The sequence below is a fragment of the Papilio xuthus genome, unplaced genomic scaffold (genome assembly GCF_000836235.2).
Source record: "Papilio xuthus unplaced genomic scaffold, Pxut_1.1 DF826949.1, whole genome shotgun sequence".
In the NCBI taxonomy this organism is placed as follows: Eukaryota; Metazoa; Arthropoda; class Insecta; order Lepidoptera; family Papilionidae; genus Papilio; species Papilio xuthus.
In genome coordinates, this window is record NW_013531700.1 from 1,737,405 (window position 1) to 1,752,769 (window position 15,365).

Genomic DNA, 15,365 nt, shown 5'->3' on the forward strand with positions numbered 1-15,365 from the left:
ATTTCAAATTATTTCAAATAGTATACAGAAAAAAAAAGAAAATAATATTGATCAAAAGACAGCAAATGTAATAAAAAAATCATATTAAATATATGCAAGTGACGTTTGCTAAATAACACAATGCTAAAAGAAAAAAAACATCAGTAATTGAATTACAACCATTACAACTAAGGAACTTAAAAAATAAAATTTTTATTGTCAGGCAGCAATGCTATATGTACTAAATTTAAAAATTAAATTAGTCTTGTCATTAAAAAAAAACGTTTGGTAGGAATTAATGTTACATAATGTAATAAAATCAAATAACTATATTTGTTTTAGCGATTATATTAATAAGGCCAATTATTAAATTAAATATACGTACTATTATAATTAATAAGCAATAGTGTACCTCCATACAATATGGACACTTGAAAATCAAATGAAAACCCCGAAAAGGGCAAAAACACTTATCCTATTAAATTATGTACAAAATGATTGGTAAGGGTCGCTTAAATAAAAAAAATTCACAGCAGTACTAAAAAGTACAAACTATTAAAAAAACTCTCAATATCGTAGTTTAGCACTTAAATGAAAAAAAAATCTTAAAGTACACCATCAGCATAGGAAATATTCTTAAAAGTGTTGCCAAGCTATCAGGGGATACACCAAGTTACTGGCAATACATAAAAACCCGCAACACTAAACTTCACTTCGAAATTACACAACTATCAACTACAAAATTAATTATACATTGCAATTAATTAAAAAAAATCGATTAATCGTTCGTTATTGTAATATTTTTGCGCTAACACGAGTACACATGCATTTTATAATCGATAATTATCTATGACTGTGCTAAAAACTTTATATTATATATTTTTTTTTACCATTTCAATAAAACTTGTCTACGTCTACACGAGTACTCCAACACCCTACACACATAATTATACCTATATATTAATAAAATCCCCCATTAATTATATAATATAGTAATTAAAACACAGCATTGTTTGTATTAGACATTAAACGCTACGTAATCCGGAACGCAATTCAAAGAAATGAACACGTCCGAAAAATTTTGCGTTTTCAACAAATTAAAATCTAAAAAAAAAAATCATTAAAATTAAAAACCATAATTGACATACAATTAGGTGGAACTTAAAACATCTAGGAAGTTGCGCGTGCGCAATCCAAACCATTTGGTACAAACGACTACACTACAATAAAACATTAGTAAATGCAATCCACTCGCTCCTCCGATAGAATTACAATTGAAAAATTAAAAATATACACAATATAGATCCATATACATAATGATTCCTCACTAACATCTATATTAAAAACAAACGGAACAAAATCTAACTACGGCAATAAGAGAATAAGTACCTTTTGGTACTATATTTGTACAAGATTAAGTGTACGTGCGATATCGGTGCATAGAACCTTCCTAATAACGACACACTAGTCATAGTTTTGAATTAAAAATTGCAGTGTAATAGGAATCGATCTCGTCACTCCCAATCACTCGACCGGCCTTATTCACCAAGAAGTACGGAGAATATCCAACCATACTCTACCGCCTTGTTGATTTATAAGGGCGGCGAATCGATTTACATCGTATTCACACCGCTTACGACAATACACTGTTTTAACTTATATAAACTGAACAAATACACGAGTCATTTGCAAAACAACCGTTGTACGATTACCAGTCTTTCACATGACAGTTCTGTTATCGATGACGTCACTCCCTTCACAAGTTGCCAGCCGGGATACACGCCACTGCGGTACACGTTAGGTATGAGAAGATTAACGGCCGTTGCCTTGGTGATGGTGGCGGTGTGGGGGGCGTGGCACGCTCGGGGGGCGGGAGGGGCGTGGCACTCTCAGTCGTACCAGAGGTGCTGCTGGTGCGGGGCGTGCGTGGCGTGCGCGGGGTGTGCCGGATGCGCGGGGTGCGGGGCGTGCGGCGCGTGGGGCGGCACCAGGTACGTGGGCGAGTAGGGCTGCAGATAGCCCGGCAGCCGCGCCCCGCTGCCGTGGTGCGCCGGCGGAGGACCGGTCACGCCCCCGCTGGAAATATGTACAATTTACATTATTACAAATGTATTTTAAGATGGTAAAAGAGCTTATTAGTGAAAGAATAAATCGTTTACTTACCAATACTTTTAATTAATTGCCGAAGTTTTGAATTAACAAGGAACAAATCAAAATCAAATATAAATTTTGAATAAAGTAAAAATTAATACTAAAATGTGGTTCATGACAATAATTAAGGTGTGATGGTAACAACTCACGTGTGGTAGTGATATGTGGGCACGTAGAGGGGCGGGGGCGGCAAGTAGCCCGGCGACACACCTCCGCCCGGTCCGCCCGGCGACAGCACGCCCCCACTGCCCGTCCTGTTACATACAATCAAACATACAATCATTATCATGTCTTTATACAAACGAAAAACCAAAATGTTAATTTATTTAAAATATATTTTTACTAAGTTTCTCTCACGATTTATTTGTTCTCTCAAGATTTAATATAGACAGTTTTATATTCTACAAAAGATGAATGATTATCAGAATCGCGTAAATATAAGTTCGACTCTTGAAACTTGTAGAAATTTACGTACTTGTAATGCGCATGTGGATGGTGATGCCAGGCGTGGGCTGCGGCGTGCTTGTGCGCGGCGGGCGGGCCCACGCCCACGCTGCCCACTCCCACAGCGCCCACGCCCACGCCCACTGCGTGCGCGTTCACCGCGCTCACCGCACTGATGGCGCCGCTAGTTGCCGGCAGATAGTCACGACATCCTCCAGTCTGTAGACAATATTAACATTGTGAAAAACATTCAGAATTTGTTTTTTTAAATTACTATAGAATATTTAATTAGCCAACTTTACGTTAAATAACTATTAATTATGTGTAAAATACTAACGCTATCCCGCTTTGCATGATGCGGCGGCAGGTACTGATTGCACTGGTAATCATTCGTCTGGCGGATCGTCGCGCCGCTCTGCAATGAACGAAAAAAAACAAAATAAATATAGTATCACACACAGTAATGTATTTCTGTTCCATTTCATGTTGAGACATTCAGCCATTCTGTAGTTAAAACTAAGAAATATCCATACATCCATTGCTAATATTATATACGCAACAAAATAAGTTTTTTTACATTGGTCAAGGTTCTCCACCAAAAACTACGGAAGACTCAAAAAGGATGTTTAATAAAGTAACAAATAAGTCAAAAGAGATCTTAAACTAACGGATATGTAGTGTGTTGGTTGGTGCTCCGGCAGCAGCTCCTGCTTGGCCTGCGCCTCCTGCTGCGCCAGCGCCAGAAGACGCTTCTTCTGGCTCTGAGGCGTGGGCTGCGCAGACTGAGCAGACTGCGCCGGCTGCGCCGACTGCGCGGCGGTCGACTGCTGGCTACGTGCGCTCGTCTGCTGCTGTTGTTGTTGTTGTAATTGTTGCTGGAATTATAAATGTTGTTGTTGTAACGCAAATTAAATAAACAAGCAATTTTATGTATACAGTGTATTCTTTGAATTAAAAGTAGTATAGTTCTTTGAAATATTTTGGCGGTCCAAGGTTATCGTAGCTCTGTACCCCACTATATCTAAAATTGCGTTGTGCGCGACACGCGCGAAGTCAAGAGCCGCCAAGATATTTAAAAATTACTATACTTGTCTTAAATTAATATCGATTTAGTATAAGAGTTGATAACGACGATCACATGCAAGACTTCTATAATGTACGTCCAATAAAAATGCAGTAATTAATCTTTGTTATCACGTGTTTGTGTCACCAGGGTTGTTGGTTGTTGTTATGTACCTGGTTGTGATGATGGCAGCTGTTGGTCTGATGCTGCTGGTGCTGGTGCTGGTGGGGCTCGTGCTTGACGTGCCTGTCGTCGCGCGGTGTGCGGGCGCTGCAGATGACGCCGCCACTGCTCGCTGTCGTTGTGTTGTTGTGCGCTGACGATGCACTTGTTGCTGCACACTCGCCACTTCCTACAATACAGGATACATGTAGTTTAGTCATTTTAACTACATCGAACTTGTACTATCATTGATCGTGTTAGTTATTTTTGTTAATCCTTATATGAACAAGTGAAAACTACTATAATAACCTAATGGCTTACAGTTTTTGTTCCTTTTTAGGGTTCCGTACCTCTAAAGGAAAAAAAAATGGAACACTTTTAGGATCACTTTGTTGACCGTCTGTCTGACAAGACCCTTTTTATGTTACTTGGTGATAAAAGAGCAGCCACCTAGATGCGCAGAAATAGCGGAGCGACCTCTGCTCATAGACATTGTAAATGCGTTGCCTAACTTCAATCGACGGAGTTTTCTACGTAGTTGAATTTGGTGTTCTACCTCTGTTGTTGTGCGAATGTTGTTGTTGCTGCGTGTTGTGTGCAGGACGCGGACGACGCGAGGCCTCCTCATCCTCGGAGTCGGAGATGGTGATGACGGAGACAGCAGGTGATGGAGTGTCGCGGATGGTGATGGTGTGAGCTCCGCAGCCTGCCGCCGGCGCGCCGCCCTCCCACGTGCCCGCCACACCTCCATTTTGTACGCTGTACCAAATACGTCAATACTTGAATTATGGATTCATTGGGATATTGTAATGGTCAAATTTCATTGCCATATCAAAATTTTCGACATTAATCTAAAAATACAAAGTTCTTGCAACTATTATTGCAACACCATAAGGGTTGTAAAAAGCAAAAGCAATAACAAGACAATAACACTTCTTCATTGGCCGTATCCTTCACTCCTGTTAAGTATATAAATCTTAAAACCATATTGTACAAACAAAAATAGACTTTCAAGGAACTATGCTGATAAACTTTAGCTAAAAATATAACTGTATATTTTCTATGTCTCTAGTCAAACAAGGATATCTGACCTGGTGCCTTTCGCGATTTGTTCTAACAGAAAATATATAAAAACCAACAAAAAATATTTTGTGACAGGTTTTTGACATTGACATGAGGGCGCTAGTGAGGTGACATAATTAAGTTTGACTTGACACCATGACAGAATGTATTTAAGTGTGTCAGAATGCACAATATACATACGTGTGGTCGTGGTGATGCCTGTGTCGCGAGGGTGGTGTCCCCTCCTTCACCCTCTTCTTCACCGGCGACAGTTGAGTCGGCTCCTTCTTACCGCCACTGTTTGCCATACTGGAAACAATTATGCAAACAACTTTATAACATGCTAACTGTCGCCCGCGACTCCGTCCGCACGGAGTAAAAACAAACGTAATTAGTAGCCTATGTGTTCATGGATTAATGGATGGATGTTTGTTTGAGATACCTTAAAACAAACATTCATCCATTCATCCATCTGAACATACATACCACTTCTATAATATTAGTAAGGTGGCTATTTATTACCAGATTTAAACAGATATCTATGACTTTTCTCAATTAGTAAGTAGGCGGTGTAGATCTTAGTATTCTACTTTTTAGCGGACATATTAAAATTCGCGCCTAACGCAAATCGTTCTTTAAATATTGGAACTTGGATGAGCGAGAAAAATATCACGATTCCTTTAACTGCCGTTATTCCTGGGTTGACTATACTTATATAGACCAGCATTTAGATTGACTAAAATATACTCCTTGAACGAAAACAACGACTTAACAAATAAGCATTTAAAGATAAATAAAGTAATTCTTTATTAAGCTTAAAGGCAACATACAATTACTATGTTTAACAGTTCACGAGTCATTATTTCTTAGTTTATAAATTATATAGTATATAATCCACGTTAACCGAAATAAAAACTACGAAGTATTAACATAAATAGAATTTAAAGGCATCATAAAGTAACATATTAACCAAAACGTGCATAAACGAAACGAGAGAGTTTGTGCATACGAGGCGATAGTTGATTGCTAAATAAAATAAATCCAGCGATAAAATTATATTAGAAACGTAAATATAAATAAAATTTTAATATAATAGAGTACATAATATGAGCTATATATTAATAATAACAATAATAATGAACTATATTTGCACCTGTATTGATGCGTTTGGTGGTGCGGCTGGTAATGGGGCACGGCGCTCGCCTGCTGCTTTGTTGATCTGTCGACAAGCGCGCAATCAAAACTACGCTCTAACTATACTGACATAAGTGCTATTTCACATTGATAAGCACTTCCGAACCTATACAATATACCTAAGGAATATTATGTAAAAAAAAATATTCCCGTACACTTTTGGACGCTCGAAACAATTTGGAACTTTACTAAGTATATCCGCAAATATTAATATCAGCCGTATACATAAATATAAATGGATATGATATAAATAATTACGTTATTTTCCTTTAAATATATTCAATATAATTGATTTATTGTACTATTGCGAAATATAACCTACTCCGAAAATTCGTCGATCCCTATAAATATTAAATCAGCACTATGGAACAATCTACAAGACCTAAGATATAGACAATTTTGTAAAAAAATATTCATTAGCTCACCTTTTAGGAGGGTGATGATGCTGCGGGTGATGAGGATGGAAGTCCCACACGTCGGCGTCCGGCAGCGGCGCTGGCTCCACGATCAGCGGAGCACGCCACTCGCCCACATCGCCCACGCCCACGCCGCCAACGCCCACTCCTACGCCACCAACGCCCACGCCCACACCATGTTGATGGTGGGCGGCGGCCGCGGCGGCTGCAGCTGCTGCTAGTTGCTGCACCTGATGATGTGTCATAGAATAAATAAACTCTTGGACCTGATAATGTGCCATCGCAACGATTCCTTTCAATGATATTACAACACTGATTTTAATTATAATGTAAAAGTTAATGCACTTTATAATTGTTTGCTTACTAAGCAAATATCAAGTTACACAAAATTCTATTGAAATCATTACTTCATTTTGTAATTTAATACGAGGTCAAGTTACCGACATGTATATGCTTCACTATAACTTAGAAATGCTTAATGTGCAAATACAACTAATAATTATTAATTCTTACGGTGAAGGAAAACATCATGATGCACTGCACATATCTGAGAAGAAATTTAAAAATATGTGTGAAGTCAACCAACCCGCACTGGGCCAGCGTGGTTGACTATGGCCTAATCACCCTTAATTTAGGGTAGGCTCCGAGCCCCTCGGTGTGGACGTATATTGAACTGATGACGATTGTCAATTAACAAATCTAGATGTTTGTAACTTCGTGATGAAAATATTAAACATTGTATTACTTGGTAAAAAGTAAATGTAAGGTTTTTTTTGCTAAACCAATTACACATATTTAATCTTTAAACGGTATTTAGTTATGTAAAGAGATATAAATACCTGGTAAGCGGGCTGGCAGAGTATGGAGGAGACGAACTGGTGGGGGAAGGGCTCTGCGGCGCGCGTCGCGTACTGCCGCGCCCCGCCAACAGCCACGCGCCCGCCCTGGTACAGCTGGTACTGACAAACAATAAAAAAATTAAAACACTGTCCAATAACCCTTTTGGCATAACATAATGACACATCAGTTATCAGAGACATAAAAATATATACAAAAAATAACAAAAACAACTTGAAGACACCATAATATTAAAATAACTTGCTTCATAATGTATACTTAATGTAAAAAAACTATGAAATTAAAAAAAAACTTTCAAATCTATTCACATTATTTTAGAGCACAAATAAATACATCATATAGCTGTAATAGTTGTATTTGTTGTATTGTGTTGACACTAACCAGGTTGTCGTATGGCGCGGCGCGCAGCCTCTGCTGGTTGATGGTGAGCGCGAGGTGGTGTGGCGCGGGGGCGGGGGCGGGCGCCACCACACCGCCCACGCCCACTCCCACGCCGTACTCCGCCGCGCCGCCCACACCGCCCACACCGCTGCCAGAACGACGGCACACCTGGAAACAACATACCTAGTTATTTTTTTAGACCTGCATGTATCCATGCTTTGGATTTGCTTAAGAATTATGTACGGATATTATGGGTTCTTTTCCAATCCATTCTACTTTTTGTCTTCTGTATTGATGCAGCTCTGTTGCAATACAGTTTCCCATCCAATTTTTTTAATTCATCTTTTTTTTAAATATAAAACGGGCTGAATGCTTACCTCCATCATTTGCACCGAGGCCTTGACATTGTTGCAGTGCGCGTAGTCGACGAGATGAGCAAGAGTCACAAACGCGTGGTTCAGCGCCTCTCCCGGCATTATTCTTCGTTCCTATCAATCCAAAAACCATAATGTTAACTAACAGTTCCCTGCGACTTTGTTTACGGAAATTAAAACTAAATCTAGTACATATATCTTAAGTCAACCGGGCATAGTATAGGAACCATTTCAATTCAAACAAACACTCCTATGGTTCTCTGGCAATATTTTTAACCTTTTTTACCCTGTTAGTACCAAACGTCGTGCAAGTATACTTTTATATGTAAAAATTTTACCTGGTCCATAGTGAGCATTTTCTTCAATAAATCAATGAATTCCCTTCTGTCAGCTTTCTCAGCCAGCAGCTGCCCGCCTTCGAGATCCGTTGGCACGTTGACCTGGAGAATAATTAAATAATAATATAAATATAATTATTTGTACTTCACCAATGAGTTATACGAATGATTTTTAAACATAAAATATCGTTAAATTCCATCGAAATATTGGAAAGTCTCCAATGGTTATGACGTAGCTAAATGCAATGTATAGACCGACTAGGATATCGGACTCGGTGGGCGTAAGTCAAACTAAATTATGACAGCTCACTAGCGCCCCCCTGTTAACGCCAAAAAATATCACAAGAACAGCTAGCGACGTCTCTCTCATCTTTGTTTAATTAAATGTACTCACCTGTCCTATATCATCGAGGCAGTTGAATATGTACTTCCTGGCCTCCTTGCTCTTGATGCCGGTCTCCAGCTCGTGCTCCTCCGGCGTCTTCAGCCGCCAGAACGGGTAAGTGCTGTCCACGTCGCGGTAGAAGAACTTCGCCGTCTTTGATGCGCTGCAACACAATATAACTTACATATTAGTCTATATAAACATGATTTAAGTAACTTAGTCTTTCCTTAGTGTAGTTTTGTGGGAAATCTTTCTTAATGGCCATCCCATTTGGTCCAAAATCTTTGACAAAACAAAGTTAACATGATTATACAGGGATTTCGGTCTCAGAAACCAAGGATTAGTTTTAAAATTTGGAGTGGACACTGACCTGTTGAGCATATGTTCAGTGGGTAGACCCTGCGTCTGCGAGATGTACCGGATCTGGTCGTACTCCGAGGAGCCTGGGTACAGCGGCCAGCCCAGGAACAGCTCGGCCACTACACAGCCCAGAGACCACATGTCGATAGCCTCGCAAAACGCCAGCCCTAAGATTATCTCTGGTGCTCTGAAAATTAATTACATTTGCTTTATTGTATGCCAGATATATGGTCAGTTTTAGTACTTATGATCCAAAAGTTAACTTTATTAAAAATTAAGATTATCGTAATATTATTTGTTACACACACAATACTGGTGTCCTTGTTTGCAGGGTTTATGGAATAAGACATAACTCTATTTTTGCAGATACAGTGTCTGGCAGAAGTTCTAAATATATGAAAGAATAGTTCAAAAGTTGTGTTTTACGTTGAGTCATTTGGCCTGCCCATTATTCAGCCTAATGAAATTTTCTCCATTGGTCCACTTAATTCTGTGGTCCAATCGGTTGTCGTGTTGCACGTACCTATAATATCTGCTCTGAAGGTATGTGTTGCAGACAGCCTTGCTGACGTGTGAGGCGCTGCCGAAGTCTATCACCTTGACGCGGTACGGCTGGCGCGCCGGCTCCACCAGCATTATGTTCTCCGGCTTCAAGTCCGCGTGGATTAAACCCAGTTGCTGCAATTTGTTACATTACTTTTAATAACTTACACAATAATAACATATTATTTCTCTTCATAGTTGTAATTAAAGAATCTATTGTCAAGAATTAATTACACGGGTATAACTGTTTTCGGATATCTTGGCGGCTCAGTGTCAATGTAAAATGTTGATTTTCGAAAATCTTTTATAGTATAATTACTACGCCCAGTTAAATTAATATAGCAATGACAATTGTCCACGGTTTAAGGCCACTTTCAAGATCAAACGAGAAATAATTTACTAAATATCATAAAATTGAATTTTTTTATAAATAAATTAAAAAATGACGACATAACACTGATATCTTACTTTAAACCAGGCAACGAAAAAGAGTTCTTTTTACATCTCTGTTAGGACCTCTTTAGAGGTGACTTTTTGTTGGATGATTCCACATGAATACAATCAAACAAACAAACAAACCTTAAGTTTGAGTAGAGCTGTGAGTACTTGCTGCAGTATCGGTCTGATGTACTTGAGAGGCAGCGGAGAGAACTTGTTCTGTTTGAGAAAGTCGTACAAGTTCTGTTCGAGCATCTCAAACACGAGGCATGTGTGCGAGCGATGCTGGAAGCACTCGTATGCACGTACAAAGTTGAACTCGTCCGCCGATTCCTGCGACAGTCGCGACAGGATCGACACCTGATGACAACAAAGATTAAAAATTATATAATGTTCATTTACACTTTAACAATCAAAGTCCCAAATAAAAAAAAGTTACTATTTTTAGGAAGAAAATTCGACAGTGTGCCGGTGTACTGGCACAACACTAGCCTTACTAAAATGTCGACGTTTATGTCCCTTCACTAATCATTGTGACACTTGACTTTGTAATGAAAGTGCGCCTTTTCGTGAAATTATTCTAACTAATAATGTCTAAAAGTATATTACTAATATTATAAATGGGAATGTTTTGATGTTTAGATGGATGTTTATTAGAAAGTATTTCTAGAACGGCTGGACGGATCTCGATGAAATTTGGTATAGATGTAAAACATAGTCTGGAACACACATATGACCCCGTAAATGCATTTTTTATCGTGGCATGCGTTCCATTAACATAATTTCTCAATAATTCGGCACGACTTCGACAAATCTTATTATATTAAAATTTTACATATATACAGAATTTAGCTTCTAATATTACATTGGGTCCTAGTTTTTATTACGCGCATACAAAGTCACAAGAACATAAATATCTCGTTCAGATTATATAATTTCGTGTGAACTCTTCTCAAAACAAAGCGATATTTTATTTTCTTCATTCCCAATAGAAACTCGATAGTTGAACGTTCCTCTTTCATCTCTGCGGATACGTCGTTATAGAAAAGCACTTCAGCAAACAAACAAAAACATCGTATAATTGGAAGTCGGCCAGAGCTAAGAGTTTCTGTGGAAACTTCGCAAAATAAATAGAGAAAAGAAACGGCCCGGCCACGTTGCGACTGTAATTTATGCCGAGATTAAGGTGTTTTTAATAAGTGCTGCGTTCAACTGCGCTTCTGTCTGATGATTTGTGGGAATTCTTTTAAGAGCTGTAAATATCTTTTAGAACAAGGTGTTTTAAAGTTTATTTTTAGAGTTACATTTTTAAATTATGTTGAATTATTGCCAGTATTCTTCGTTTAGTTTGATAATCTATAGTTTACGCAAACATTTTATTTTTAACCTATTGTAATTATGTAACATAATTTTGATGAGAAAATGAGTGCCAGTGTTGGTTGGGGTTGTCCTTGACGGACTAACACCGCACAGATCACCCTAAACCGACGAGTATGAAGCTATTCTTAAATCATTGAGAGTCGAAGAGGCAAAAGAAATGTGCATAAGGGTTGTCCATAGTGTGCCCTCTACTCTATGGGTTTTGAATCTGAGTCGTATTGTTGTATATCGTGTTACCTCAATCTGTCCTTGTCGTGCATAGCTGGGGTGGTTCTTGAGGATTTTGATGGCGACGATCTCATTGGTGCCTTTCTTCCAGCACTTCACCACCTGCCCGAATGTGCCGCGACCGAGGAACTCCAGCACCTCGTACCTGGAACACATCGTTTACAAATTAAACAATCGAAATTATACATTTTAATTTTAAAAACCTAATTCCAGCTTTAAATATTACAGTAATCCATTAAAAAAAGGGCCTTAACAGACAGACGGGCGTACAACAAAGTGATTCTATAAAGGTTCCGTTTTATTTTTCTTTCGAGGTACGGAACCCAAAAAACAAGAAGTAAGCGTTGACTTTGGAGCCCCTACTTGATCAACGAAGTTCATTTCTTTTAAAAGGTACAAAATGTGTCAGCAAATCAATTGATGACGTAATGATTAGACGCGAGTCGCTAATAACTAATGATTCAATGATACATACCTATTGGACGAGGAGTAGAGCACCTCGTGCTGCACCAGCTGGTAGTCACCATCGCCGCCGCAGCCCGACCCTGCGTCCACATCGCCGCATGCGAGAACAAACGGAACAACCCACGTTACGTATGCACTAATCTTAATACACACTACATCTTACTAAAATAATAATGTTTTGTAAAAATATCTGACCTTATACACCGAGTAAATTGTTACTTAGGGAAAGAATCAAAGTTGAAATTAAATTATAACTCATGCAAAGTTTAAAATAATCACGGCAAAATTGCGTAACAAATTCATAAAGTTAATATTGGGGAATACTTTAACTAATATAACAAAAAAGTTGTTACAAAATTCGATCGAAAGTATGAAGTCTTAACTAAATTTACATGAACATTTCAATACGCTCACAGTATACTTAAGTGAGTAAACTAAATCGAAACCAAAATACAAAATCAGTTAAATCTATGGGATATGTTGTGATATGTGTGTGTTATCTGTAAATTGTCATTTTTTTTTAATTGGCGTCTTTCATCTGAATGGTCTGTGTTTTCTGTGTGCAGGCTGTGTTTTTGTGTGCAGTGTGCGATTGGGGCAAAGGGGCTAACAAACAATGTGGACATTACGTTTGTTACCTTGCGGCTGGGGCGGGTGGTTGGGCCCGCCCGCCGCCAGCTGCTTGCTGTGCGCCGTCGTCGTTGCGACCGCCGCCGCGCGGTGGCGCCCGCCTCCCCCCGAGACTTCGCCCGCGCCTCCTGCGGCGCCCACGCACACACCCTGCCCACTCCCGTCCGCCAAGTGATCGCTGTTATCTCCCACACTGTAACAATACAAACACATTAAGTTAAAAACAGTTATCACTAAAGATAATGTAGTTTTTAATATACAATAACACACTTTGTATTTTTGCTTCAAACGCTTTACCGGAGATTTCGGAAACGATATGTTTTATAAAGACATTTTGATATCATAAAGTGAGTTAATACTTTATATTATTACATAAATAGAACATAATCTATATTTTAAGGTGTGTTTAGTAATCAGATTCAACCTTAACGTTTTAGACAATGTTGTTTACGATCTCACAAGTATATATTATCGATCACTAGTTAGGAAATATTGATGAAGGTCGAATGGATTTATTGCGCGAATACATTTCAAAGGCCGACGTTATGTCTAATATATAACCCATGAATACCTTATTACATTACACATGCGAATAATCATAGCAAGATTTATGCGTACCAAACATATCTACATAATGAAGCGTACAACTCACTGAACTAATCTAACATGCTTTGATAAAGAAAATATTTGGATAACGGAAAATTGATCCGACAGATTTTACCTAGCGAATAAAAAAAACATTTCTAATCTTGAAAAAAAAAACAAAGATATTTGGTACAGACAATATAATGACAAGTTTTAATTTCTTTGAAAAACATTTTTACTATTATAGTTTATTGTGGGTCTAGTATAGAAGTAAAATCGAATGTAAATATAAGTCGAGCTGGCATTCAAAGTGCAAAATAACGTGGTATTAAAAACTCCCAGTTCCCAATGCAATCTGAACGACGCCGACGCGACGTAGCGCAACGGCAAAAACGTACAGACCCGTCGCCAACAAACTAATTTGTTTCTTATACGGCCGAAATCCATTTTTAATCTTAAACCATTTTAGTTTATTCACAGTTACATATTGATTGAGATTGAATAACTGTTATAGCTAGGTAGATACACTCCTCATACAAAATGCTTGAAATATTTTTTTTTTAATAATTTTTTGGATCTCAGGGATCAAACATTGATTTCGGTCGAAAGAGAAATACTTGTACTACAAAATAATCATAAAGCCAATTAACAATATAAGACTTGACATTTCATCTAAACTTCGTAAACAGCATTTCCTTTGACCGCCATTCCTACGTTACAATATTTGTATATTACTACGCACGTATTTTATTTTAATTACGTGACCACTTGCCAGTTTAAATGTTTTTATTACACAATCAAATTATTTCCTGCCAGTGCCTTGAGGAAATAATAAAGGCCTGTAAACATCTTATTTGAAATAATTTTAAACTATTTTCTATTTACTCCGACTATAAATAATAGTACTTTTTTAAATTTAAAATCAACTAAATGATTAGTGTACGTATGCATAAACACATTGTCTCGGAGTTTTTTTAGATAGAAAACATGTTTATGTGTATGTCAGCAGTGTAAACGCACGGTTACACAGCGCCATGGTGGGGATACCAGGACAAAATACCTTCCTGTCCACACGCTTAAACAAATGATGATTAACTAATTACGTATGGTATTAACTACACACTAACGTCAAAACACCACGCGGTGAATCATAAGGGCAATTATCTGTTGCAAGTCTAAGCGTAGATTTCCACTGCAAACATTAAAACATATCGTCATCCCTTACATTCTGCTTGACAAAATAGAGACAACAATATATTTTCATATAAATGTTGTATCACAAGTTTAAAATATACTTCAATCTATTACTTTATACAAGTTGCAGCTGCGGTACGTTTGTAGGATCAAGCAAAAGGAATGTTTTTTTATACATAAAAATGTTTTGCTCGGACGCGGTCGGTTGGAAATTTCTTCTATGGTTAACGTTTGTAGAGCAAAAAATTTGTTTTACCTTACAACCTGCTATTTAAAGGTTTGTTGCAATGTTATTGAGTGATTTAGTATAAACATTTTAAAATAAACCGGTAAATCTAACTTTGGCTTATCTTCAGCATCAATTGTAACTTGAAACTTATAACATAACTAGTCGCCCAACTCGCTCCGTCCGCGCGGAGTTGAAAAAAAACTTATTGAGTAGACTATGCTCTACATTTATGCCAAATTTAATAAGGTTCTTTGACAGTGGTAGAGCCCGCTTTAACATCTTCGCACGAATCGGCTCGGCTTGCCCGGTGAAATACCACGACCACACAGAAGTCAGGCGTCAAGTGGAAGCAATTCCGCGTTTCGTCTGATGAGTGTGCGTTCCGGAGGCCTAATTTAGTCCACTTTCCCTTACTAGCCTTTTTCTAATAAGGAAAGGATGGGAAGTGGAAGTCGACTGTCCGGAAGAGGGGATGCACGGAAATGTTTTCTTTCTGTGCATCCTCT

General features: G+C 38.2%; 1 protein-coding gene across 3 annotated transcripts in view; it reads right to left on the reverse strand.

Moving 5' to 3' along the window:
• Positions 1 to 307: 307 nt before the first annotated feature.
• The window catches only part of Hipk (Homeodomain interacting protein kinase), an 80,076-nt gene continuing 65,018 nt past the window's right edge, over positions 308 to 15,365 (reverse strand). For 2 of the 3 annotated variants that reach the window (XM_013316127.1, XM_013316129.1), the window contains 21 exons: positions 12,851 to 13,044; positions 12,232 to 12,301; positions 11,766 to 11,901; positions 10,290 to 10,508; positions 9,691 to 9,845; positions 9,178 to 9,354; positions 8,817 to 8,970; positions 8,423 to 8,524; positions 8,088 to 8,198; positions 7,711 to 7,878; positions 7,311 to 7,430; positions 6,481 to 6,701; positions 6,015 to 6,080; positions 5,063 to 5,170; positions 4,356 to 4,558; positions 3,811 to 3,989; positions 3,243 to 3,449; positions 2,912 to 2,989; positions 2,606 to 2,793; positions 2,280 to 2,384; positions 308 to 2,055 (listed from right to left, as the gene is read on the reverse strand). In XM_013316127.1, the coding sequence (XP_013171581.1) occupies positions 1,869 to 2,055; positions 2,280 to 2,384; positions 2,606 to 2,793; positions 2,912 to 2,989; positions 3,243 to 3,449; positions 3,811 to 3,989; positions 4,356 to 4,558; positions 5,063 to 5,170; positions 6,015 to 6,080; positions 6,481 to 6,701; positions 7,311 to 7,430; positions 7,711 to 7,878; positions 8,088 to 8,198; positions 8,423 to 8,524; positions 8,817 to 8,970; positions 9,178 to 9,354; positions 9,691 to 9,845; positions 10,290 to 10,508; positions 11,766 to 11,901; positions 12,232 to 12,301; positions 12,851 to 13,044 (3,148 nt within the window). In that variant the 3' untranslated portion in view covers positions 308 to 1,868. The remainder of the gene's footprint in view (positions 2,056 to 2,279; positions 2,385 to 2,605; positions 2,794 to 2,911; positions 2,990 to 3,242; positions 3,450 to 3,810; positions 3,990 to 4,355; positions 4,559 to 5,062; positions 5,171 to 6,014; positions 6,081 to 6,480; positions 6,702 to 7,310; positions 7,431 to 7,710; positions 7,879 to 8,087; positions 8,199 to 8,422; positions 8,525 to 8,816; positions 8,971 to 9,177; positions 9,355 to 9,690; positions 9,846 to 10,289; positions 10,509 to 11,765; positions 11,902 to 12,231; positions 12,302 to 12,850; positions 13,045 to 15,365) is intronic. The other variant, XM_013316128.1, reaches the window with a different exon arrangement.